The sequence below is a fragment of the Serinus canaria genome, chromosome 8 (assembly GCF_022539315.1).
Source record: "Serinus canaria isolate serCan28SL12 chromosome 8, serCan2020, whole genome shotgun sequence".
Lineage (NCBI taxonomy): Eukaryota > Metazoa > Chordata > Aves > Passeriformes > Fringillidae > Serinus > Serinus canaria.
This window is the reverse complement of record NC_066322.1, coordinates 11,240,336-11,265,488: the sequence shown is the minus strand read 5'-3', so window position 1 is coordinate 11,265,488 and position 25,153 is coordinate 11,240,336. Positions and strand designations below refer to the sequence as shown.

The following is a 25,153-nucleotide window of genomic DNA, read 5'->3' as shown; positions in this document are numbered from 1 at the left end:
GCATGGTCCATGCAGAGAATTACCATGCCCCCTGCTAGAGCCCTGGACATGGGGATCAGTGGAATGAGGCCTCCAACCCTGCAGGTGTGACCCTGCAGGGACTGGGGAGCAGGCAGGCACATCAATTCCAGGGAAGCCCAGCTGGGGAAATCTGAGGTATTGGCATGTGCTCCATCAGTCAAATTTAAAATTAATTAAAACTTCTTTTTGCAAAGTCCTCTTAACTTGGCATGGATTTAGCTACCAGACAGCTCTAGACATTATGCAAGTAAATACAAAGTTCCCATAACAGCATGATGGATAATGCCTTTCTCAGGTGCTCACTTTCTGTGCACAGCAGGTGCTGAGATATTAGAATTGAACATTCAAAATATTTAAATCTAAAACTCTATGCAAATAAATGTTCTAGAGGAATGATTTCAACCGAGTATTCAAAGTATAGAGAGGCCATCGCAGTGCTAGTAAAACATAATTAGCAAGTGACAGAGCATTTACTTATTAATTGTATTTCTTTTGTACCAACGCTTACAGGAAATGCAGCAAGAAAAAAAATATCATCAGCAAAAATCTTTTCTGATGACAGATGTTTTCTCCTATTAGCTCTGCAAAACACATGAATCCTGAAAGAACGATATTTCCTTTCAGTTTTGCCTAGCAGTGTGCATAAATAAAAACGTTAACTGCCAGGACATAATTTTCAGTATGCTTGTCTTACTTCAGATGTGTGTTTTCTGTTTGGAGCACAGCTGTTCATATTTCCCAACATGAGCTTCAGTGCTGTAAATATCCCCTCTATTGAGGGCTACTTTGCTAAACTGCTGCTCAGGGGCCACGTGCACAAATTGTGTTAGTGCTAATGCAAGCTGTGTGCATGCAAATCCATGCACAGCACTCAGGGAACGCACACCGCGGACCTTGACCCCAACGCTTCGCCACTGAACCAGAGCTGCTCTATTTAAAGCTGTGACTGTGACATAAATCAGCTTTTTCAAAAGGTTTTTATTCAGCTAAAAGAACTCGTTCTGGGATAAAATTTAAATAGCTCATGCTGCAGAACTGCATTAATGAAGCAAATTACTCCCAGCAACCTGGAAAACAAAATAATTTGGAAACTGAAGACTGTCTGGGGCTTATTGCTACATTTTTTCAACAGTTAGAACTCTGCGCTGTGTTAAGCCCAATTTCTTCACTTCTGAATCTCAAAAACAAGTCCTTTGCCTGTCAGCATAACACAGCTGGCAGCACTATTGCCTCTCCACTGGAAGGTCAGGGATTCACATCTCTGACTGAGACATGGGCTTGTGTCCAACGCTGACACTGCAGCAGAGGTTTGGGGGATGTCTCTGCACAGCTCGAGCTGCCTGCATTCAGATGAGACACCAGAGCAAGGTCACTGCTGCCCATCAGTGGGGACCACCTGGGTGAAAGGTAACAGCTCCATGGCATTTTTCTCAACAGTAGGACATAAGCACGATGGCTTTAAGAAATATTTGCTTCTAACAAACAGCTTTGGGTATCTGAGAATCCTTGGAAGGAAATGTTAGACAAAATAATAGAAATCCATGGGGCTATCCAAACCATGCCAACAATATTTCCCTCCTTACTCTGCAAAGCTTTCTTTGTTTAGGAGAAAGGGCAGTCTCCTTCTAAGAACAATGAGAGCACAGAGGTCAAATACACATGATTACATTTTGTATAGATGGGGCATATCTTGTACATGTTAGAACCTTGGGTTCATGAATTTCCAGTTTTCTGATGGAAAATTTGCAACAATAACTACCAAATTAGGTGTATTTCAGTCAGTCTGCTGCTTTAGGAAGAGAAGGGCAATGCAAGGAGCATGAGCATGGGAAGTAAAAGCTATTTCTGCACCACTTTTCTCTGAGCAGTCAAGTGGATTCTATGGCTGGTGACAAAAGTGGTGGCTGGTGGCCATCTACCCACTCTGTGACTACAGGGACAGAATCTGATGAACAGAAGTGGCTATTTCTTCATCTCTTACAGGATCAAACTATATTGTAAGATCAAGAGCAGAAAGCAAGAATGGCACAACTTCTGATGAATGTAAGGCTGCTGCTCTGAAGGCAGTGAAATATCACATCTTTTAAGTAAGAGCTGGAACAATACAGAGATAACCTGAGAGTGTCATGGGAGCAGGGCTCCTGTGCCCAGGAACCTGGGCAGTCACTGAAATCTCCCTCTGTGATCAAGGATTTCATCTATTGCTCATGGACTACAAACAAGTAAGAAGATTTCTCCTCTTAGTTTGTTTTGTTTTTAAATCAGACACTGTCTGAAACAAAGACAAGCCTAGAAAGCAAACTTAGGGTACAACAAGAGATTTGATTAAAAAAAAAAAAAAAAGAATGTGAATTGATTTGAAGGCCAGAAATTATAAAATATGTTTTTCTTTCCAAGAAAGCCCTCACAAGGAAACATCATTTCAGGTATTAATAAAATAGAGTTCTTCACTGCGTTAACTTGAGAAATCCTAGGGAAGTCTCAAGAAAGGAAATATGTTGCTTTATTCATTCATGTGACAGGAGAAATAAAAATAAAAGAGTATCAGATAAAAACCAAATTGGACTAAAGTTGTGTTTGACCACAACTGGAAATGAGAAGGAAAATGTGAAATATACATTGTAGATAGTAGAATAAAATTAAGCACACAAATAAAATTGCTGCTTCTATAAAAATAAAAAATATACAAATACTTAATATCCATCATGGGAAAAATTCCAGTGAAGTTACAATTAGATTTTGAGGGTAATTTCAGCAGCAACCTATTTCATTTCTATAACACTATAATGATTTCATCAGTAACAAATTCTCTAGGTAGTATCACACTGGAAAGTTTAAGGATGGCACCATTAAATAGCATCCATAATTGTTACAATCAACTACATATTACACAAAAGGGTGCATTTCCAGATGACTGTTAAATGTACCAATTTACCAGATTAGCATTTTGCTGAAAGAAACACTCAGAGCCTTCAAGAACCTCTTACCTATGGACCAAAGCTCATGCCAAGTCCATTTTCTGCTGCAAAAATAAACTGGGCATCCTTTCACAACAGACCTTACAGTACAGCTGAAAATATTAGAGATTACCATGTACTGCTCTGTTATGGAGGGGCAAAACATGGGAGCCTTAAATGCCTCTGAGCACAGGGCTGGGTCAGCTGATGTGCTGAATAGACGCAGGTGTTTCCTCACCTTGCTCAGGCTCCTTTGCTCTTACAGCTATTGCATGGAGCTGTGACCTGTGCTTTGCAAAGGCTGGCAGGATTTGGGCTGTGAACCTGCCAAACCAGGCACCCATTTAACAGGAAAGGAATCTTGCAGACACACATCCAGGTTCTACAAAGCATGAAAACCTGAGGTTTCACTTCAAGTGGCACTGGGAGCAAACCTAACCATGCAATCAAACCCTTCCCCTCTCAAATCACTACCATCATTAAATAACAGACACTGCCTCTGCACTGAGCACTTTCAAAAACCATGCTATTTCAAATACAAAACAGCAGAAGAACTCTTGGACATCCTTAGGTGGATAAATACTTCACTGCATCTAGAAATAACAATGGTTGTATAGATAGATACTCATATTGGAAAGAAACTAAAAAAAAAATACATTCATGAATCCTCTAGCAATTTAAAAATTCAAACAGATTTTAAGATGTATTATGCAATAATATCTACTCACACATCTAACACAGAAATGCCTCTTAGTGATATGTAGTTGCTAAAATTATATTTATGTTTATAAAGATCTTGCCAGACAAACTAGATTTTTCAAAGAAAAATTACATGCTTAGTGAGTGAAGGGAAATTACTAGAGGCATTCTTCCATTTACTAAAGACTGATAAAAAGACAGATTTTCAGGAATTCAGAATACAGCTTCCTAGATAATTGAACAATTAATCTGAATGTACAAGAAATACAAATGTATATACAAATCAAGTGTTCTGAACATAAAATGAAACTCTAATTTCTTAACAGATCCATCCTTTTATTCCATTATGAAAAGTGTTCCTCTAATGAAAAAGGGCATTTAAACTGCAAAAACACTACTACAGACTGAATGAGAAAAATTATGACCAAAAATCCCGTTTTCAAGAATAACTTAAACCGCTATAAGACTAAGGAGAAAAACCCCAACAAACCACAAACCAACCAACCAGCAAAAAATCACTTTGCCTTTTAGTGCTATACCTTTTTTAATTGGCCTCATACAACACCGTATTTGTGATCTTTTCCTTGCTAAATCTGCCTTATTTTTACAAACAATCTTCAGGAGAAAAGAAATGGTATTTGCAGAAAGAGTGCACAAACATGAGGGAAGTCACATGGTGAGCATCACCTTGGAAAACAATGAAACGATTCATCTCATGGAAAAGGATCCAAGACACGTTAGGAAAATAAATCCAAGGTAATTGGATATCTAGAAACAGAGGGACCATGTTATGTCATCTCCTCTCTCCCATTACAGTTCAGTCCCACAGTGAGTTGTAGGAGACTGAACATCAAGAAGTGAGGAAGAAGTGGGCTCCTCCTATGGATGATTTAGGAAACATAAAGGAGCATTTCGCTTGATAACATGGTGATGAAGGTGAAACTGCAAGTGTCCATACACACTGGAAGAACAAAGAGAATAAGAACTAGAAGCACCCAAGATCTTTAAAGAAACAGGAAATAAAGACATACAGACAGCTGTAATATTTGTCATCTCAGGAAATACTCAAGTGGTACCACATGATCTTCTAAGGGGTGTGGGTAAAGGCCTGGGAATTGCAATTATAGCAACAGACAGGTTAAAACCTGAGATAACGTGGAACATGGGTCAATCACCCACTAGCAGGATGATGAGGGCCAGCTGGCTTCTTTCAGCTCTAGATTTTATTTTTTGTATATCAAACTATTTAGCACACACTGAAACTAGCAGAAAAACGAATGCATTATTCATGCCATTTGTGGCAGCCAAGCATTGTAGTTTCAGTGAACAGGACTGGAAGTAATACCAGAGGAAATAGAGACCTTAGAGGAAGACACTAATCTCAGAAAACTCAGAGTGTCACTGTAATTTTTTTTAAGGGTTCTGTTATGGTAATAGTTATGTTTGCAGAAAATTATTTCTGTGCTATTCAGATAAACAGCCTCACAGAGGGCCATTTCTTCCCCAGGAAATGAAGAGTGGATTGCACCCACCAGAATGGGAGCAAGCCATTTAAGAGCAAGTGGAGGGAGCTGGTTCCTATGTTATTATCAACAGCCTATACATAAGAAATGATCAAATGATTTAGATTTTACAGCAGAACTTACCTTGCACTGCAGCCAGCAGAGGTGGGAACTAATTTTAAATGGGAAACAATATCAGCCCTGTTTATTGCTTGAAAATGACTTCTCATCTACAATTATCTGTCAGTTTTGCCTTCTCATTTTCAGCTATCACCAACCCCCATACCTACAAAAGTCCTTTCTCCTTGATGCTTATGCTCAGCTCCAAAATAATTTATTAGGAGTTACACGTGCTTATCAAAGACAGACAGGATTTGTGCAGAGAATAATGGCAGCCTATGGAAGTTGCTATATATCATTATATAATACATGCCAGCACTGCTGTCACAGGATGTGGATTGCCTCATCCTTTGTCAATCAGAATGAAGCATTAGTGCAGTGCAAAGATTATTTTTGTTGTTGTTCTGACAATAAAATTCCGGCTGTAATACAATGGTAATAAGGGATGATCTCTCTGGGATAGTAGGTTCACAATCATTTTATGACAGTCAATATTTTAATTTTTGAACATGACCACAAGTAACTTGATAAAAAACCAAAAACGTTACTTGCTCTTCGTAAACATTGAGCCTTTGCAAACATGATGATCCTGAAGCAGTCAAGAATACTTTGGTCGACATCAGCAGCAGGACAGAAATTGAGGCAAGGTCATAAGAGTTCCAGGCTGTTCCTCTGCCCACTCCCTTCTGGGTAAAAGATCAACACTAATCATCATTATTTGCATTACAATAATGTCATCAGCTCCACCCGTTGTCACTGATGCTGATGGTGACAAGGCACATTCCACACCAAGGGGCAGCTGGAGCAGAAATGAACAGGACAGCTCCAGAATGACCTCACAAGCACTGGAGGATCCCAAAGGATGATCCCACAACCTCCAAGGCACTCCTTGGGACTTTCTGAAGGTCTGCCATGGAGACAATTAATGAAGAAGCACCATCTGCTATGTGTCTGAGAAAACTGCATTTTTCTGGCAATTTTCCAGCTTCTTACCAGAGAGCCAGTTCAGCCTTGGAAACACTGAAAGGGCTGTACTCAGCCTTTGGGAAACACTGACATGGCTTCAAATATCTTTTTTGGGCTCACTCCATTTGAAAAAGAAGTCGTTCTAGGAAGGACATTAGAAAGAAACTTAAAAAGAACTCTGACTTGAGACACAACTTTGCCACAGATTCTTCTGCTTTGAAACCTATTTCCAGATGTTCTTCCAAAGCCTGCTACCAGAAGACTGGATCAATATATTCATCCTGAGGCCACATCTTGACTCCATCAGGAATCAAACCTTGAGCAGAATGCAGCAGTAGGTGGCTTAAGAACGGCCTCTTATCTCCCAAATCTCCAATCTATGCCTTCAAAGCATAAATAGTAAAATATTTTGGAGGAAGAGGAAATCTGATGATCTAGTGAAAGAAATTCTCAGCAGTAAAGGGCAAGCCAAACTGGAGGGGAAGCTGAAGAAAAATCAGCAGTTTTGGACAACATGAACTGGCTCTAAAAAGGAAGAGCTAATGGGAAATAGGATTGACATTACAGATATTTTACATGTTAGGAATGACACAAAAAACTGTATTGTAAGCTGGAAAATGTTGATAAATCAATAAAATTAATTACACACAAAACACTTGAGATCAGAAGTGACATTCATTGATCAATTCCATAAGACACTGTATGTAATCAAATACAGGGTTATTGCTTTTACCTAAAGGCCAGACTTTATCCTTCACCTTGGTATTTAATTTCTGTTGAAGGATATTTGCCAGTGCTGATTTAAGCTTTCGTGTACTGCCCTGGAACTGCTCTGGAGTCAGTCCTGTGCATGCAGTCAGGCATTTCATAGGAGTCTGAAGGCATCTTTGTAAAAGCTTAGAAATATACTTTTTCAACTTGATGCACTCCAGAAATTATATTTTTTCCTTTACAAATGTGAATCCTAGGTACCAGCACTGAAAGAGGCAGAAAGGAGGGAGGGTGGTAGCATCACTGAACTAGAACCAGGGAAAGCAACCCAAACCAACTAGCACTTTGGCTGGTCCAATACTAATGTGAGACCCTTGAGTGTTCTTTTCAGTCTCTAACAGGAACAAGGCAGGTTCCATCCCTTGGAGAAATATTGATCTAAGACTGGTAGCATTTTCATCAATTTCAAATCCAAAATTCTGGGTCCTAACTACAAGAAACTTTTAAAGACAAATTCAAGAAGCACTACTTCAAAAAAATGATGGTGTTAGTTGCAGAAAAGAGGACTTGCCTGGTATGAAAAGGTAAAGGAAGTAATGTGCACCCCTGGTGTTGGGGATTAAAAAGGAGGATGGATTGTTGTTATTAAGAGGACAATCCCAAAATCACTCAAGTAATTTCTCTGCTTGATTGGGGATTTTCATTTAACACGGTATTTATTCATCTAATGGGCCAACTGCTTTTCTCACTGAGAGATTACTATAATGTCTGACTAGCTCAACATAGAAAATATATAAATTAGAAAGAAAAATAAAGATGGAAGAAAGAAATATTGCAAGTAACACAGAACTTCATTTTTCTCCCTTCCACCTCTCCCCAGATGAACTGGTCTTCATTTTTGGGTGCAGCTGCACAGACACCATTTGCAATGAACTTTCCAACATTGGTGGGAATACAATTTATTGGTTTGCAGGTAGTTACAAAATTATTTGTGATGAGTACACAAAATTTCCAAAAAGTTACACGCACAGAAAATGTAGCTCCTTGTAACAGATACTGCAAGTCTATGAAGTAGAGCTCTAAGAGGCACACACTGCCAGCATAGTAACGCCATTAATGGGCACCAGGTTTTTGATACAACATTTATACAGGTCTCTTACAGACCAAATAACACAGATTTGGTAGTACAGACTAAGGTATTTAGCCAGACAAGAGCAACTATCCCAAGAAAAGCAATTATTGCTGGTACAATTTGCATCTGCTCCAAGAGGGTCTCTGAGCCCATTTCTCTCTACGCAGCACTTACACCACTCCACCTGTTCCACCCTGGTTTGAGAGCAGATAGCACAGATTAGCAGCTCAAATCTGCATTTAAGGTTCACATTTTAATCTAACAAAAAGCCTAAGAGAAAAAGCTCATGTGAATGAAACTTTCCACCCACTCAGAGAACGATACAAAAGACAAAACTCTGCGCTCAATCCACAGAGCCTCCCAGCAGAACCTGAAGCTGCCAAAGGCAGGCTGTGACAGATGGCCACGGGAGCAGACTTGGAAAGCAAAGGCTTTCAAGGAAGATGGCTGTGGCTTTAAAGCTAACTAGTAATTGGCATGGCTGTCAGTGTTAGGAGTCAGTCTCCTGAGCGAGTTCTAGCTGCTGTGTTTACATGTGCACCCACAGGCGTCTGTGTGTGCCTGGCACGGGTCCCTGCAGGGAGGTATTAATAGCTCTGGGTCAGCCCTGTGCTGTGCATCTCTGCCAGAATAGCTGGGCTGGGCAGGAGCTCAAAGAGCTGCACTCACTGATTGCCATAGCCAGCAGGGAGCCCTTGTGTAAGAACGATTATAAGAGCAGAATTCCATTTTTAGTGGCTCTTTTCACTCTGTGGTGTATTTTATACACCAGTACAAAGTGTACCTCAGCTACCATCACCAAATCCAGAACTGTGACACTCTGCTGCAACAGACACCTTGAATCTCTGTGAGAAATGGACTCCAAGTATAAACTCAGGAGGGTGACACTGGGCTTCTTTTGATGAAGGCATCCTCATTTTCAAACAGCAGCAGTGGGAGGATATTCAGGGAGGAAATGAGAGGGCACTGCTCTCCCAGCTGATGAACTGGAACACCAAGGAGACACCTCACCTGCCACTAATGCAAAACACCCATTCTTCATTTCCCAACTATTACTGACAAAAGCTGAAATCATGTCATGGTAACAGAAGTAAGTTCCCTCTTCATTCCCTTGACAAGCCTCACTCTCACCTGCCCATTACATCTTTCCTATTTTCCCCAGAGGTATGGTCTTACTAAGAATACAGTACACCAAACCTCTCTGCTCTTTCCTTTACCAGTCCAAAGAATACTCCATTCACTTTCCTGGTCCACCTACCCTTCAAACTAAAACAAAACATTGCTGACAGAAATTTGCTTGTCAAGCTAACTAACTGCAAAAGTCAGCTTTTCTTCTGAAAAGATTTTTCAGATTTTTTTTCCAGATGATCTCCAGTCAATTTTCCAGGTGTTGTGTCTCTCATGTGGGGACACATTGTTCAAACTTTCCACATGGAGAACACAACTGGCACCTTCTCAACAGGGAGACTAACATTAGCTACTATACCCCTACCCTTCAGCAGCAGCAGAAAAAAATCCTCAAGAAGGTGGAAGAAACCTCTGAAAATTACATTTAACCAAGGTGGATGGCAAATCTTTGGTAGCAGTGACCTACAATATAACCTGTAAGCTCCATTCAACAGATCAGTCCAGCCCACGACTGCATCGCAGACATTTATTTCTACCAGCCCAGGTTCTTTAGGGATTGACTTTTGAAGGCACAGCTCACTGGTTGATAGTAATCTCTTCTCAAGTCCCTTAGCCTTTTTTTTTTTTTAAAGCAGAGCTGCCACACAGGCAGCACTGCTTGACTCATCACACTGAGGCTCTGTGTGGAGCAGATTTAATTCCTCTTTATAGAATACTTGATATATTTATCCTGGCACTTGACTTTTTCCTCATGAGACACCATCAGAGTCGTGGCAGCTTTAAAAACCTAAGCTTATTTCATATATACAGAAGGAAAATGGCTGAGCTGGCAGGATTTGCTCCACTGAGGACACACATTATCTGTGCTCCCTTCTCTCCTGTAGGTTCATAACAGCCTGAGTGGTTTCAAGTGGACCTTGCAGCTTATTTGGATCATTCTCTCCTCTTCCAGGCCAAAAGAAGGTTGGAAAAAGGAAAAGGGCAGTGAGGATTCTGGTGAGGTCTATTTGTTTATGAGATCTATTTCTATAATAGAAGATGTGCTCCTGGAGTTGCTCATTTGGTGATTAGAATCCTTGGCAGGAATTTTATTTCTGAGTGTGTGCCTGTGGCTCCCAGAGCCAGGAATGGGAGCTCTGGTACAGTTAGAAAGCACAGCAGGGGTGGGGGGACAGGAACCATCAACCCTCCATATGAATGCCTCAGTTTAACAGGCAATGTGACTGCCATGTAAAGTGTCATGTAACTAATCCTTCTGCAACACTTCCAAAGAAAATCATTCCTGGAAATTTATACAATGGAAGCAGCAAAATATCCAGAAGATAGTGCATGTTTAGCTGTACTTTCATTACTGTTATTATTACATTATTTCTGAGGCTGAAATAATGAGTAATTGTGCAACTGTGATAAAGAAACCGTGTCTTAGAAGGGATATAAATGATAAATTACTATGAAACAAATGACCTTTTACTACCAAAATATCCTGTGAATTCTTAAGTTGTAACATAGAACAAGATCCCAAAGGAAAAGACAGGATAGAAGTCATCCATGTGTCAGAAATTAAATACTAAAGTAACTTTCTGGCACAGGGAGTTTTGGCTGATGCAGCTTTTTAGCCTCTCTAGGACACAGTTTTTTCCCAAGAAGAGTATGAAACAAGCATCTCTGGAGTCAGCTGAGCACACCATTCAAGTTTATAGTCTGGTACCTTCTCTTCAGAGATGAAACCTAAAGCTGTTCTGCAATATTCTCCACAGACACTTCATAGTGTAATTTTCATTCATTACTAACAGAGGCAAAACAAACCTTCCCAACCTAGCTTGGTTGCTAGCTTTACATCTTTATATTATTTCTTATAAAATTTCAGTCTTTTTGAAAAAGTTTTCTTCCTTCCCATGTTGGGAGAGGAACCAATATTAAAACATCAACCCCATTCTTTGCCTTCTTTATGATATTTTAATTTAGTTTTTCAAGTTTTTAAGAAAGTTTGTGTCTTATGGTTGGTGTGGGTCCATCTAATGATTACCTATAACATGTTGACAACTATGGTTTTGCTACTGGTGAAATTGTATCTGCCTTATCTTACAGCCAGAGACCACATCACAGCCCATATTTCTCCATATTATGTTAATTTTCCTCTGCATTTCAGATAATTTTGAAGTGCACTTAATTTCTTGTGTTTTGAAAAGAATAATAAAAAGGACAACACAAAGGTCTGTAGCCTCCTGTTAATATTCATATCTGGGGTATTTCATTTGTGGAAACCTGCATTCATTTAAGCCAAGTTCTACTACAGAACTTCTGGAAAAAAGTGGGGGGGGAAAAAGGAACCAGATTTAGGCAGTCCAGTTCCACATGTTCACAGCTGTGTGTGCCATGAGTGGTGAGCAATTAATGCTTGTACCCAGGCCTGTTCAGGTTAGGGACAAAATGGGATGGGATAATATGATCCAAATGTATTTCTTCAACATCAATAGAGTACTGATAAGCTTTACAGTTAGGACAGGATTTTTAAGAAGTCTTAAGTGCTACAATGCACATTCCTTTTATCTAGTGCTCATCACTGCAGCACAGGATCCTTCAGTGCTCATGACACAAAGGCTCTTTGCTCCCTCAGAATTCATTTCAGAGGAAGCCATTAGATCTCACAGTTTAATGTAGGGATTTTAGGTCATCTCAGAACTTACCCTTTTCCAAGAACAGTTTTAATCATTGTTCAGTACTTGAATATACTTTTATAATTATGCTCCAAGTGTTATTGCAGCTATATTTCAGATTTTACGTACGTAGGAAAATGCTATATTATTTTAATACCGACGGTAGAGTAAAAATCTATTCAATATTCACCTCTCAGGAAGCACAATCAAATATCCAAGAACACTATTAGACTTGCCTAGCATAAAGTTTCAAACTGCTAATGGATTTTAAATTGATGTCATAATGCTGCAATTTAAATACACGATGTTCATTAATTTTGCCAGAACTCTTTGTAGAGTAGGAGTGGTATGAAAGAAGAAGGAAGGTTACATTTTCTCTACCTGTTTCTTTTTATCTGCTTCCCCATTCCGGATATACAAAAAGAGTCATTACATAAGCTTGATGTGGGTGGGGGGAAGTTTATTCCAGTAGGTTTCAATTGGGTAACCACGGTGGAGTTGTATCAAATTAATATTTTCGGTGAAAAAAAAAAAATCACCAGGAATAGGATAAAAATAACTTAACACATGATAGGCATGACATTTCCTAAAGACAGATTTCATGGGACCCCTCACCAAAAATCCATAGGCACAAAGTGGAGGAAAGAAGGGGAAGAAAGGTCATCTTGTTCATACACCTCCTTCTCACTGAAAGGTCAAAATTCATGTATTGAGCGAGACAGCAACACTGCAAAACAGGCAGCAGAGCTTCCACAAATCTCAAGGAGTCACCTCAGATGTGGACATTGAAAAGGGAAAAGAGATCTCATCTGGAAGGCTACTACAAGATCTTCTCCTACTGAGGGGAGTGATGGTGGCTCTGGATGCAAATTGTCCAGGTGAAGAATCCCCTATTTCAGAAATATCTCCAAAGTGAAGCTGAAATGTGTCTAGACATAGTGGCCCAGTATATACAACACTTCACATCTATTTGTATTTCAAATCCAATATATTTACTGTACATAAAGACAGTTTTCCCAAAGCTGTTGCTATGGCTACAAATCAAGGAAACCATAGCAACAACCCTGTATTATGTACAGCTTTAATTGTGGATTATGTCTCTCTTTGCATTTTATATTAAATACTCCAATACATCTCGTTTTAATCTTTTTTTCCTGACTTTTTAATAATAAAAATTCCACAATACTACAGTGTCAAGTCAAATACACAACAACCTTGAAAAATGTCTTTACAGCATTATTCTGATCATACCTAATAACAGCCACATCATTGTTTTTTACTTGAGATAAACACTGATGTACACATCATCTTATTTCCGGATCTTTTTTAATAAAAATTATTAATCACTACCATTTTAACCAAATAATTGATTTTCCATTATCACATAAGATAATGGAAAATCAATTACTCAGTCCTATTCCCCAAAAAAAGCAGCTCCTCCTAACAAACTTTTATTGCTGTGGAAAAGTTGAAAAGTTTGGGGAGTTGGACCTTTTTTAGTTTGGTTTGAGTTATTATCTATAAAGCTGTTATGTGAATGAATTTCACTCATTAATAACTGTAATTTTATAAAAAAAACCCCAGCAGTTAATGGAAGTCTTATAGAATTTCTCATGACTGACAGTACTAAAACTGATCACAAACTATAGAAAGAGCTCAATTTTTAAGTTGCCTTATTTTGAAATATTCCATTTTACAAATATTAGAAGAGAGAGGAAAAGTCTGAAGAAAATGCACCACCACCATCAAAACCCAACAGTGGCACAAGAAATTTTGACAACTAAGACACTTTAAAGCAGGAGTTCCTGTAAAACCTAATTTGATCAGACAAGTATTTTTATCACACAGAAAGTATTTTGCAAAACAGATACACATCAGTGAGTTTTAAAGTACAGAATGCAAATATATACCTAGTTTTAAAATAGCTATCAAGTATTAATGCACCTCCAGAAAAATCCAGTAAACCTCTAGCTTTATACAGTCACTAGACTCACATATGCTCATTTCACATATCACTCCCTTTTCCTCTCTCATGCCCATACAAACAAAAATGAGCTACTTCTTCTTTGGGGAGCCCAGGCAAAATGAAACATTTTCGGGACCTTATTACAACAAACACAAGAAAATTCCCTTTTGCATTAGAGGGATTGAAGGATTGAAATTAATCTGAAAGATTTTCTTGTTTGTATAAATAAAAATTTTCACTCAATAAAGGGTGATTTTGAGGTCAGCTCACTGCTCTCTCCACTGCAGACATGACAGAAATTTTAAAAATTTCAAAGGTCATTTCAGTGGTAGGAGACTTCTCAAACAGCCACTTTGCTCAGAAACCCCCTGGTTCAGTTTTTACACCGGGCAGGTTGCAAAAAAGCATTGGATGGGATCAGAGAAAAAGAAATGCACTGGTCCATTTGGCCAGGCTGTTAGAACCAGGTCTTACCTCTTGTGTTTTCACATTTATATATCCATAATGAGTTTTCAGAGGCTGCCTTTGGCTGTTAGAAAATGGGATCCACTTGACTCTGGTTTGTCCAAAGCAGTTTAGGATCAAAGGGAAAGTTACTTCATTTGTGAGACGAACGATGATCAGACAAAGGAATGCTGCAACGAAACTCACAGCAACAATGGACTTTCTCTGTAATGAAAAGAAGAAAGGAAATAAATTATTGAAATTGAGAGTCAGTTTCAATAAAATTATACATATCTTCAATTGGAGGATGAAGGAAAAACACTTGAGAAAGCTTTATGTGAAATTATTCCTCTGGTAGTCACCTTGCTGCAGGAGCCCAAGGAGACAGGTGACTGGATTGTTTTATTTCAATAAATTTGCATTTCAGAGGTTTGAAGAGTTTCTTTAAGAACTGGTTGCAAATGAGTCAGTTTTCTCACCAAAAAAAAAAAAAAAAAAAAAAACCAAACTTTTTTTTAAAGTTCAAAAAACATCTATCAACTTTAAATTTTATTTGCATTTAGAATAAAGATTTTATGTAAACATCCACACCAAAGTCTTCACTCAAAATCATCCATCTTCTAGGGATGACAACACACAAAAAGAAAATGCCATCTGCAGTGACACCACACAAAGTTGACTGGAAAGATTATCATCCCTACAGATCACTCCATGAACCAGAATTCATGCTCTAACTTTAAATACTTTAGAATAAATTGTTGGTGAAGTCAGCACCACATTCTGTCTTATTCCAGGTTCATGAATTTACCAAGTAAGGCATTATTATTTTGCACAAGACGATCTCCATTGCTAATAATTCAACCAGTCTGAAGCCTGTAATTAGTCCTCCCCTTCCACCTCTAGCCCATGCAGTCAGGTGGACTGGAGAATCTAACCACAGAAAGATCACAACTTTTTCCCTGGGTAACTCCCCAGTCTGCAAGTGAAAAACCTGTGAGAAAGCAGGAAGTTCTTCTTGTTTTTAGCTATTTTTTAAATACTGCAGTCAATTACTTCTAGACAAATTACTTAAGGACAAACATGTCAGCTGGCATGTGTAAAGATCATGGGTAAAGATTCCAGACATGATACTCTATTGAAAAGATTATTTTCACATTTCCCCTGTGGGAAGGAAACAATTATCATTTACATGTGTTTTTACTGTACTTTGATTGCATTCTAGGTTTACCTAATTTGCCACAGTTTAATTATTCGACTGAAGGTAATTCTATCATTGTGAACAGTCACATTTACAGAAAATACAGGGGGGGGAAACCATTTGCCTAAGGGCCTATACATAAATATATAATAACACTTATTGCAGGATGACAGAATCTGATCACCCCAATTCCCATCTACCAGCTAATTCCCACCTAACCAGCACAGAACACATTTAACATCACTTATTTTACATGATGGCAATGAGATCACACGTGATGCCATGGTAAAGACAAGCTCTCCTTGCAGCCAGATAAGATTAATCTGTCCTTGCACAACAGTGAGAATCCCAATGAGCCCACAGCAAATGGGAAGGGATGTTATGATATTCCCACAAAAAGAGTTAACAAAATAATCCATTGCAGGGGTCAATTGCATGGCCCTGCGTTCTGATGGACTGGGAGGTTACAATTTATAAGATAAAAGCAACGAGAGACTGGGCTGGAAAACTTGGGTGAAGGAGGTCACAGCGAGGAGAAAAGGAAGAGGAGGATGAAGAAGTATTGTGGCAGTGTGATTCAGTGAGGAACCTCAGCCAGCTAATGGCTGTGCAATGTAAAATTAAACCCAGCAAATCTTCAGAGGGCAGCGCAGCAGCCACAACCCAATCGCAGCTCTCAGAATTCATGGAAGCCACTGCACTTTTCATCATCTGCATTATAACAGATTTACATTAAATTGCAATAAAATGGCTGGGGAGCACTTCTGTGTCACTTCTTTTTGTAGCAGATGGAGTCAGAAACATTTAGCTATATATCAGAGCCTTGTAAGTGCTGAAAGCAGCCAAGATGTGCAGTGCAAGTGATAATCATAAAGCAATGAGAGGGAGCATGGATTAGTCATATTATTTATTGCAAATCAGAATTAAAATATTGCAAATATTTAAAGGGGAATCGAGAGTCTCATTCCACTACATGAGCATGTTTCAATCAAAACATCCACAGCAGGTAGAAAGATTGCTTGTATGATGCTACCACCTGATTTCCACATACACTACCTTCTTGGTTTATTGAATATCACTTTTTACTTCCTTTATTTTGTGCAAATCTGTTCTGAACTTGAAAATCAGCATCTGAAATTGCAATTAGCTTTATGTACTTCTCACAGAGAGTTGTTCTAAACAGCCCTTGCCCTGAGAAAAATTCAGATTGTGTGGCTAAATATTCTGCCTTCACTACGAAGCCACCTGATTTTTATATTTCTTTTCCTTAAATGCACTGTACTAGCAGATGAAAGAAAAAACATGGCCTTTTGGTTTTTTATGTAAGAAAATATTGTTTGAAAATGAAAACAGCAAAGATTTTTCTCTGTGTGTTGCTCAGCCAGAAAGAATTTGCACCAACAAGAACATTCAAATGAGAGAAAGGAATTTTTACAACAGAACAGAATTAAGGCATCTGTTGAAATTGTTTTGGCTAAAAAAAAAAATCTAGCCATATGCAAACCCAGTGTTTACTTATCAACTTGTACAAAGGACATTGGTATTAAGTATTCAGTTCCCTTGCAATTTTTGTTGAAGGCATGAGATCCAACAATAGGCATTCTCAGTGGGAAAGACTATTGCAAACTGGCATTTCAGTGGCTCCATAAATTTCACTGGAAAAACACTGGAAAAACACCAAAGCACATACCTTTTAAAGTTTCAGCTTTCTTAAAGCACCAAGTAAAGAAATCTGATCAGTGGCCACGAGTGTTCTACAGGGTACTTCTAAAAGTAATTTGATTCCCTTAAGTCCCTATGTTCTTTACCTGCTCATTAAAAGAACAAACAAAACAACAAACCCAGGTGCTATTTGTCATTAACTGCTTCTTGTAAAATCTCCTTTACTGCAGATAAATGGATTTTGTTATTGGTCCTCAGATAAAACTTAAAATTTAGCATTTGAGAATCCAGAAATTCTACATGTCATTGGGATATGACACAGAAGTCTGAAGCTACATACAGGGATGAATATCAAATTGCAATTTGTCTCAAAATTTGTCTGCATCAACATTTTAAACACTCACACATCCTACCATTTGGGAGAGCTTAACCAACACTAATTAGTAAGTCTGCAGAGAAACAAATCTTATTCCTTCTTAATTTTCAGTTCTCATGAATACAAATTGTCTCTCAAGAAAAGAAATGTTTCTCTGATGTGGACATATCCTGTGCATAAATCTCAATCAATCCTTTTTTTTTTTTTTAGTTAATCTAATGTAGGCATTTTGATATTGACAACATTTACATAAGAAATGTATATTCAGTTCTAAACATCTTTTAAATGTTTCCCATTTTTTCACACACTCAGTGAGGGGTACACAGTAAGACATATGTTAAAGAGTTTCTTACCTGGATGACTTGCATGGTGGATTAGCTTTTGGTACACTTTATTTCAGTCACTCTAGCACCTGACTAGCCTAGATGGCAGTGGCAAGAACAAAATTACCCTTCACATGAATACAGGATCCTCTAGCAGAAGAGGGAAGGAGTTTACCTTTAGTTAATGAGTCTAAGTCCACCTACAGGCTCATTCCCAGTTTTAAAAAGAAAAAAAAAGTGATAGAAGAGGAAAGAGTTGAGATCAGAGTGCATGAACTGCAATACCTGAGACACCACTGGTCCAAAAGCTCTCACTAGCACTAAACAGTTTCTTCTAATTCTTTTTACTCAACCCCCACAACAGCACCATCCCACTTTGGGTGTCAGCTGTTTCTCAGACACCAAGCTCATTCTGTCTAGCATGTATATCAAAATCAATAACTAGCAGGCATGAATCACATTCAATTTATATCTCGGCTGTTAAAGTAAGAATTGAAATAAAACCAGGGGTGTCATACTACTCTGCTGGATAGAATTTAATTTAAAACTTCATGGGAATAAAACAGTAACTACTTTCAGGGGTATAAATATTTGGCAACATGGTCCCTAGCACTATTTACACGCTTCATATCATCGAGTTTTGGCTAATTACCAGTGCCAGGGTGATTCATTAGTTTCAGTTTGGCAGGAACTTGACAGTCTGAACAAGTTTTAGTCATTTTTCTTTCATAATCTGTTAAGAAGTGTGAGATGACAAGAATAATTTTTTTATACTTCAATAATGCCTGACAGAGTAGTAAGACACAAACATTTTTTGTGTTGTATACAGTTGTCTAGGAGGGAGGGGGGAAGAAAATATTTTCAGCATACGAAGATAATTCTGAAGTTGTAAATTTTGCTGAGATCTGTACTAAGTATCTTTATTCTACTTTCTAGCCAGAGCACAACACCCTGCCACTTGGCATGTTTTATATGGCAGAGACTATCAAACCACTTCACACGGAGGAATAAATCCCCATCCTAGTGAGTTTCACAGTAAAAACCCATTTCACAAGCGCATAAACTGAGGCAAAAATCAACTTCCCTGGGATCACAAACAACTCAACAGAAGATTTTTACTCAACTCTTAAACTTTCATTCTAGAACTATTTTGTTTTTCATTTCTATCACAGGTAACTGCCTGAATTTGTTAAAAGACAAAGCTGACCATGATATCATGGAAGATTCCAGTAGAGAACCCTGGGAGCCATGTCCCAAACAGTAACTGCAAATAAGCCTTTTTTTCATAAATGGATTTTCTTCAGTACTCATGCTTTCTTTTAGTTTTTAGATACGTGGCAGCACCGAGCTTGGAAGGACAAATGAAAGGTGAAGAGTTATGGGAGGGCTCTGGGTCTCTCAGATGACACAATGTGCAGTAATTTTGTATTCTTTCCACTATTCCTGCCTTTATGGGCACAGTGAGTAACTCGATCACTTTTTTAATATCTCTGCACATCATACCACTTTCATTACAGGACTGATGCAGGGTTTCAGTTTTTGCTCAAGTATAATACCAATTGAAAACAATAATGGCTACACTTACTGAATTTGTTTCAATTTGTAGACCGCTGTATGTAAAAAATAGTTTTATTTAATTTTCTCTTTTATAGTCTTGAGCATCCCATTTAAAAGCTACTTTCTATTACAACAGAGCATTAAATGAAATTCTTTCAGCACTCTAGATCAGTGTACCTTACTGATTTCACCAGTATTGGAAAAAACCATGCCTTCCAGCTATTTCTTTTGTCCTGAAACTCCCTCTAACAGGGCTGCTGAAGAGACAGTCAAGCAGGGGTCCTAAAAGTTTTCCAAGAGAGTAAGACATACAGCAAAGATCCTTCTAGAAACAGTCATGTGTCAAACATCATTTGCATAAAATCAGTAGCTGAAGATTTACTTTCTTCTCTTCCAGAAGTGAAAGTGAACCTGAATATGTTCAAAGACTCCACAGGAGACTGCTGTCAGTGTTTCTCTCTCAGGAGGAGAGAAGAACAAAGCTGGCAGGGTTTATATCACCAGTAAGATCTCATTTGGGTTCAAAAACCAGTAAATTAGGATTAAAGCAATTTTTTTTTTTTTTTTTGGAAAAGGACATCTTTGCTAAACTGGAATGTAAGCAGCCAGGAAGCTGAGAAATAAGGGCAAAAATGAAGTTCAGTGATGAAGAAGTAATGCAAAAAATGCAGTGTACCTAAAAACAGGTAGTTACAATGAAAGAAACATGTGAGTTTTATCCTGAATATGTTTCTCATAAGAAGGTACCCTGAATCAGGACTGTGTTTGAGGACTATGGTGTTAAGCAGGCATGAACAGAAGACACATAACTTCTTGCACACCTTCTCTGCAGGAGCTCTGGCCTTTTCTATGGCTCAAGCAGCTCAAGGGCTCTCAAAACACAGCTCATTGTACCTCTTGTGTTGTTGTCATTTGTTAAAACTTTGTTACTTAATTCAGATTTCACCATGATTCACAATTCACAGGTGGTGTGTCTGGGTTCATAGCAGCTCAACACACTCAACCAGATCTTTCATTAAAGCTAGAACTGTGCAGAGTGGGTTCAGGTTTACTGGGGCAAGACCTGAGCAATGAACAAAACAGTAATCAGCACACTCCAAATAACTGATGTAACAGCAGCAGTCTGTATTAAAAACCTTATATAAGAGATAATCCTCCTATATGTAATCTCCTTTTATTAGTCTCAGGTAACTGCACAAGTTTCTTACACGCAGCATTTTCATCAAAAAGATATTTATTATTTACTTACTTATTTAGGTAATAATATGAAATTATGTAAGGTGAAGAACTTCCAAGTTTCAAGGAGTAACTGTTGACATATTTTGAAGGCCTTCCATACATATGCTATCATGCATAAGAAGCTACTATATCTGAAAAGCCCCAGTGATTCTGAGCCCTTCAAACTGCAAAGCATTGCCAGATTTCAGCAATTACTTTGTGTCACTATTCCCTCTTGCCCTAAACTCGAAGCCTGACAAGAAGGAGCATTTATTTGTCTGGAGATATTCTTATCCCTCCAGGCTTTCCAGCACTTTGAGCTCCCCACATCCTACAGCTCCTGCTCTTCGTTTCATCCTTACTCAGAGCTGAACCTGCACTTCCTTCAGCAGTCTGCTCCTGGCCCAGGGTTCCCCATGCCAACAGCCCCACTCCACCTGGAGCAAACTCATCATGAGCACAGCCCCAGCTCACACACCACAGGCTCACACCACCACCAAAGCACCCTAAACTTCTGAGCAAGGCATGCCTTTGGCTAGCCTGCTACTCAGTTTTATAGTGCAGCTGAAAGCTGTCCAGTAATTTAGAAGATCTATCCCCATAAAATCCCCATGGTAGCAAAGCACACTTTAAATAAGGTTGTTGATTTTTCATTCTCTAAGATCTGTTAAGAATATTTAATCTAAAACTCCAGTTACTGATTCACTGATGTCCTTCACAACTAGGGGGAACTTCAGCAGCAGCTGTAGATGCATATTATATAAACACTAATGTAGTCTCTGCATGATAAACTGGTATTAAAAAGGAGAAAAAAAGAAAAGCCTCTGCAGTACAGCTCTCAAATGGTGATTTTTTTTTTTTTTCTGGTGTTGGATTATTGCCCAGCTCTTCTTATCAATACCTTGGCAAGCTTTCTGACACACACAGGCTGACACACACTTCCCTATAACAGAACTGCTGCTACAAGAATTTGTGATCTTTCAGCCTGGCAGTTGGTTGTTACTACTTACTGAAGTAGTACCTGATTGTAGCTATTTTTCACCTGCTGAGAAAAGTTCAAAGAAAAAAACCACCTATTTGTGAGAATTAACTCTTGTCCTGCCAGATATACCTCACTTAGATGACCTCTCTTTCTCCTCTATAGAAACATACAAAGATTCAGGATCAGCAACATCCTGAGACTGAATCTGCCACTGAGGGATTTTCACAAACATTCTGAAAGGCACTCTATAGCTGCCAGCATTTTCATGAACATCCCCTTCAATAAGTTCATTCTTGCAATCAGAAACGGACCAAAAAATGCATAAACCAGTTGAAAAGCAACAACAACAAAAAGCCCCACAAATATATCAAGAGAAATTCTTAGAAGACAATAAAATACCAGCAAGACTGCTGGTCAGCAGATCTTTATATTAGAAAAAAGATGTAGTTATTAAAAGTGCTTTGTATTTCTCTGCCATTCTACAGGAAATACCAGAAACACTAGATTTCTTGTTTCACAACTCACAGGAAAGGTAATTTGATGGCTTCTAAAGTGAAAGTGAGAAAAATTCAATTTTTGCTGGGAGCAGTAAAATCATTAGTGTGATTGGTATGCAGCAGCAGGAATGGATGTTAATCACATACCTATATGTTTAGTAAACACCACACTGGGATGTAACCTCTGGAAGTACTAACTTCGAGATAAGAAAGAAAATAATCAGACAAATAAAATTAAACACTTGACAGCAGCCCAGAGGCAGAAGAAATGAAAGTAAATAAAATGTTGTAACAACCCCACATTCTCAGGCTGCACATCTGGGAAGAAAATGCCTTTTGCTGGAAACCTTCACTTGCCTGCAGCTCACTTCTGCCTGTGGGGGAAAGTTTATGCTACACGGCAAAAACTGCAGAACCAGAAATTCACACAAATGAATTGTAATTGCCTACCACCATCTGGACAAGCCCAGACTCTCTCCACTGAATTTTCTTCTGTAAAGATCCCTGACTGCCACACTGGACTTGAAATTAACAAAAAATTGATACCATGCCTCTGTTTCCTTCTAAAAGCCATTTAACAGTGGAAGACAGAGGAGATCTTGCCCAGCTGTTACCTGGCAGGACTCCTGCTCTGGCCCTTCACACCAGCCTCATCCCACACTATTCTTTAGGAGGACAGCACTTCTGGAAAGTTCCTCTGGATGTTCTCTCTACCAGTCTCTGCAATGCACCTGCTGTTCACAAGCATGAAAAGAAAACAGAAGCAGGGGATCATTACTGATTTTAGTCTTGCACCCTCAGCAGCCAGGGCACCCTAACACAGAGCAGGTGAATGCCTTGTTCCAGAGGCAGGGATGCAAAGCCTCTTTAGTGTGAGGAGCCATGTGGGCTCTTTAAGGTCTGGCTGAATAAAAGGCTGGCTTTGCTCTGAAATATAAAAATATTGAAGTGATAGACAGCTCCTTCACCAGGCAAAGGTCCAAGTTCAGAAAGGAGAAATAGAAGTTTTTACACACTGGTCTTCACAAAAAAGAAAAAAAAAAAAGAAAAAAAAAAAAAAAAGGGTAACTGAATTAGAAAGAAGCTGTTCTTAAGCAGACATGAGAGATGATGCACTTCAGCCAGGCTGCAGGAGGATCTTTTGTAGTCTTCTTTTTTTTTCCTTTTTCTTTTTTTTTCTTTTACATTTGACCAAGAGACTCTCCAGCACAGTTGGACATCCAGGACAACATTCCTGGACTGGCAGGAGGCAAGAGCAGCCTCTGTGGATGACCTTTCACACAAAGCAAGGAAACCTTGGGCTCTAAATTCTTTTGGCAATTTATCAGTTTCCCATCAGACATGGAAATCTCACTGTTTACTTTGGATAAACCTGTTCCAGCCTATTTCATCCACACATGGCTGCCACACACGTCATCAGAAAAGCAAAATGTATCACTGAGTGCCTCCAAGCATTGTCTGCTCCTGGCACACTGAGGAACATCCCAACCATTTACAGCCAATGAAAAGCACAACCTAATTCCAGAGAAGTCTGGGCTGAGATCAGCTGTTTTGTAATGGGAATTTGAAATTTTCTGCCATATAGCTGGGAGCATGCTACTTCTAGTGAGGGGGAAAAACACCTTCCCTGCTGAATTCTTGTTCTTTTCTGTATGCTGTTTTCTTAATTGGAAGCTTAGAAAAAGGTGTTGAGAAACAAAAAAAAAAAAAAAAAAAAAGCAACCAAAATCAGGACACCAGCATGGCAGAATCCTCTCTGAAGAGAGAGTTTAAACTATTCCTGTGGCTTACAGACCTTCAGGCCACCAAATCTTTGAGCAAATGGAGGCACATGGAGGATGTGGGATTTGCTGGGATGGTCACATTAGGATCCATTCTGAAGAGTGTTGCATGTTCCAGCACAAGAGCAGTATGCCATAGGAAACCCATGGAACAGGGAGGGGATTTAGGGGGTGTGCTTGGATGAAGGCATGCAGAACCCAGCCAGGCACTTGCACTGGAAACATTAATGCCATATTATTATCACAGCACTAGAGAACAGAGCCTTTCATCTAGCATGCACATCAACTGCATTAAACACTGCATGCTCCAAGCAGCACATCTAACTGTTTTATAATCCCAATAAAAAATAGGAGGTAGGCCTATGTTTTAAACCTCTTTTAGGAGGGGCTGCACTGAGCAATGCAGTGTCAATACCAACACAGAGGGGCAAATGACCTGTACATTTTTGGCAGAGAGATTTCTTTCACTGACATGATCTGACCCTGCTTTAACTCATTTCTACTCACAGTAGAAATACTAGTACTCTACAGTCACAGCAAGATGATGCAAAGCAGCAGGAATTCAAACAAAATTTCTTGCCCACTTAAAACAATTGTATTCCTTCTAGAGGAAGAAGTCTGTTCATTATTCATCCTTGGATAACATGAGCAAGAGGCTATCAGAAGCCTCCACAAAGACTCTCGAGATAGCAAAGATTATGCAGCACTGCAGTTACAAAACCCAGTGACTGCTCACATGCTGCTCAAGCAGCTGATGACATTTCCCCCCATTGACTGGGGAGCTCCTCAAACCAGAGCACTGAAACTCAATAAAAGCACTCATCAAGGTAGTGCCTTCAACTTAATTATGAGCTTTATTGATCATGTCTTCTCTTTACAAAAAGAAAAAAAAGTGGGGCATGGCAGGGGAAGGAACCACAAAGCACTGCAGTGGGACTTGGCAGATCAGATTCCTTGGAATGGGAGAACTCTGCCTTTTGTGCTGACCTCTCCCTTCTAGGAATTAGGAAACTGTTTTTACACAAACCTCTTCTCATCAGGAGGCTGCAAAACACAATTTCATGTTTACAATAAAATCCATGATCTGAGGCTTATTTAGTGAATGCACTCACTTGAATGGGATACCTGCAGTGGAATAGCCCCCAAAAGCCACAATCAGGAGTCGATCTCCATTGCAATAAAAGCTGTAAATTCTTTGGATTCATTATTTCTGCACAGCATCTCAATAGGAGCTAGAGAAAATCATAAAAATTGAT

The 25,153-nt window shown here is 39.0% G+C and overlaps 1 protein-coding gene across 1 annotated transcript in view; it reads right to left on the bottom strand.

Moving 5' to 3' along the window:
- ST6GALNAC3 (ST6 N-acetylgalactosaminide alpha-2,6-sialyltransferase 3) overlaps nt 1–25,153 on the bottom strand; it is a 211,745-nt gene that overhangs the window by 99,453 nt on the left and 87,139 nt on the right. Inside the window, exon 2 of the mRNA XM_050977596.1 lies at nt 14,334–14,528. Within this exon, the coding sequence (XP_050833553.1) occupies nt 14,334–14,528 (195 nt within the window). The remainder of the gene's footprint in view (nt 1–14,333; nt 14,529–25,153) is intronic.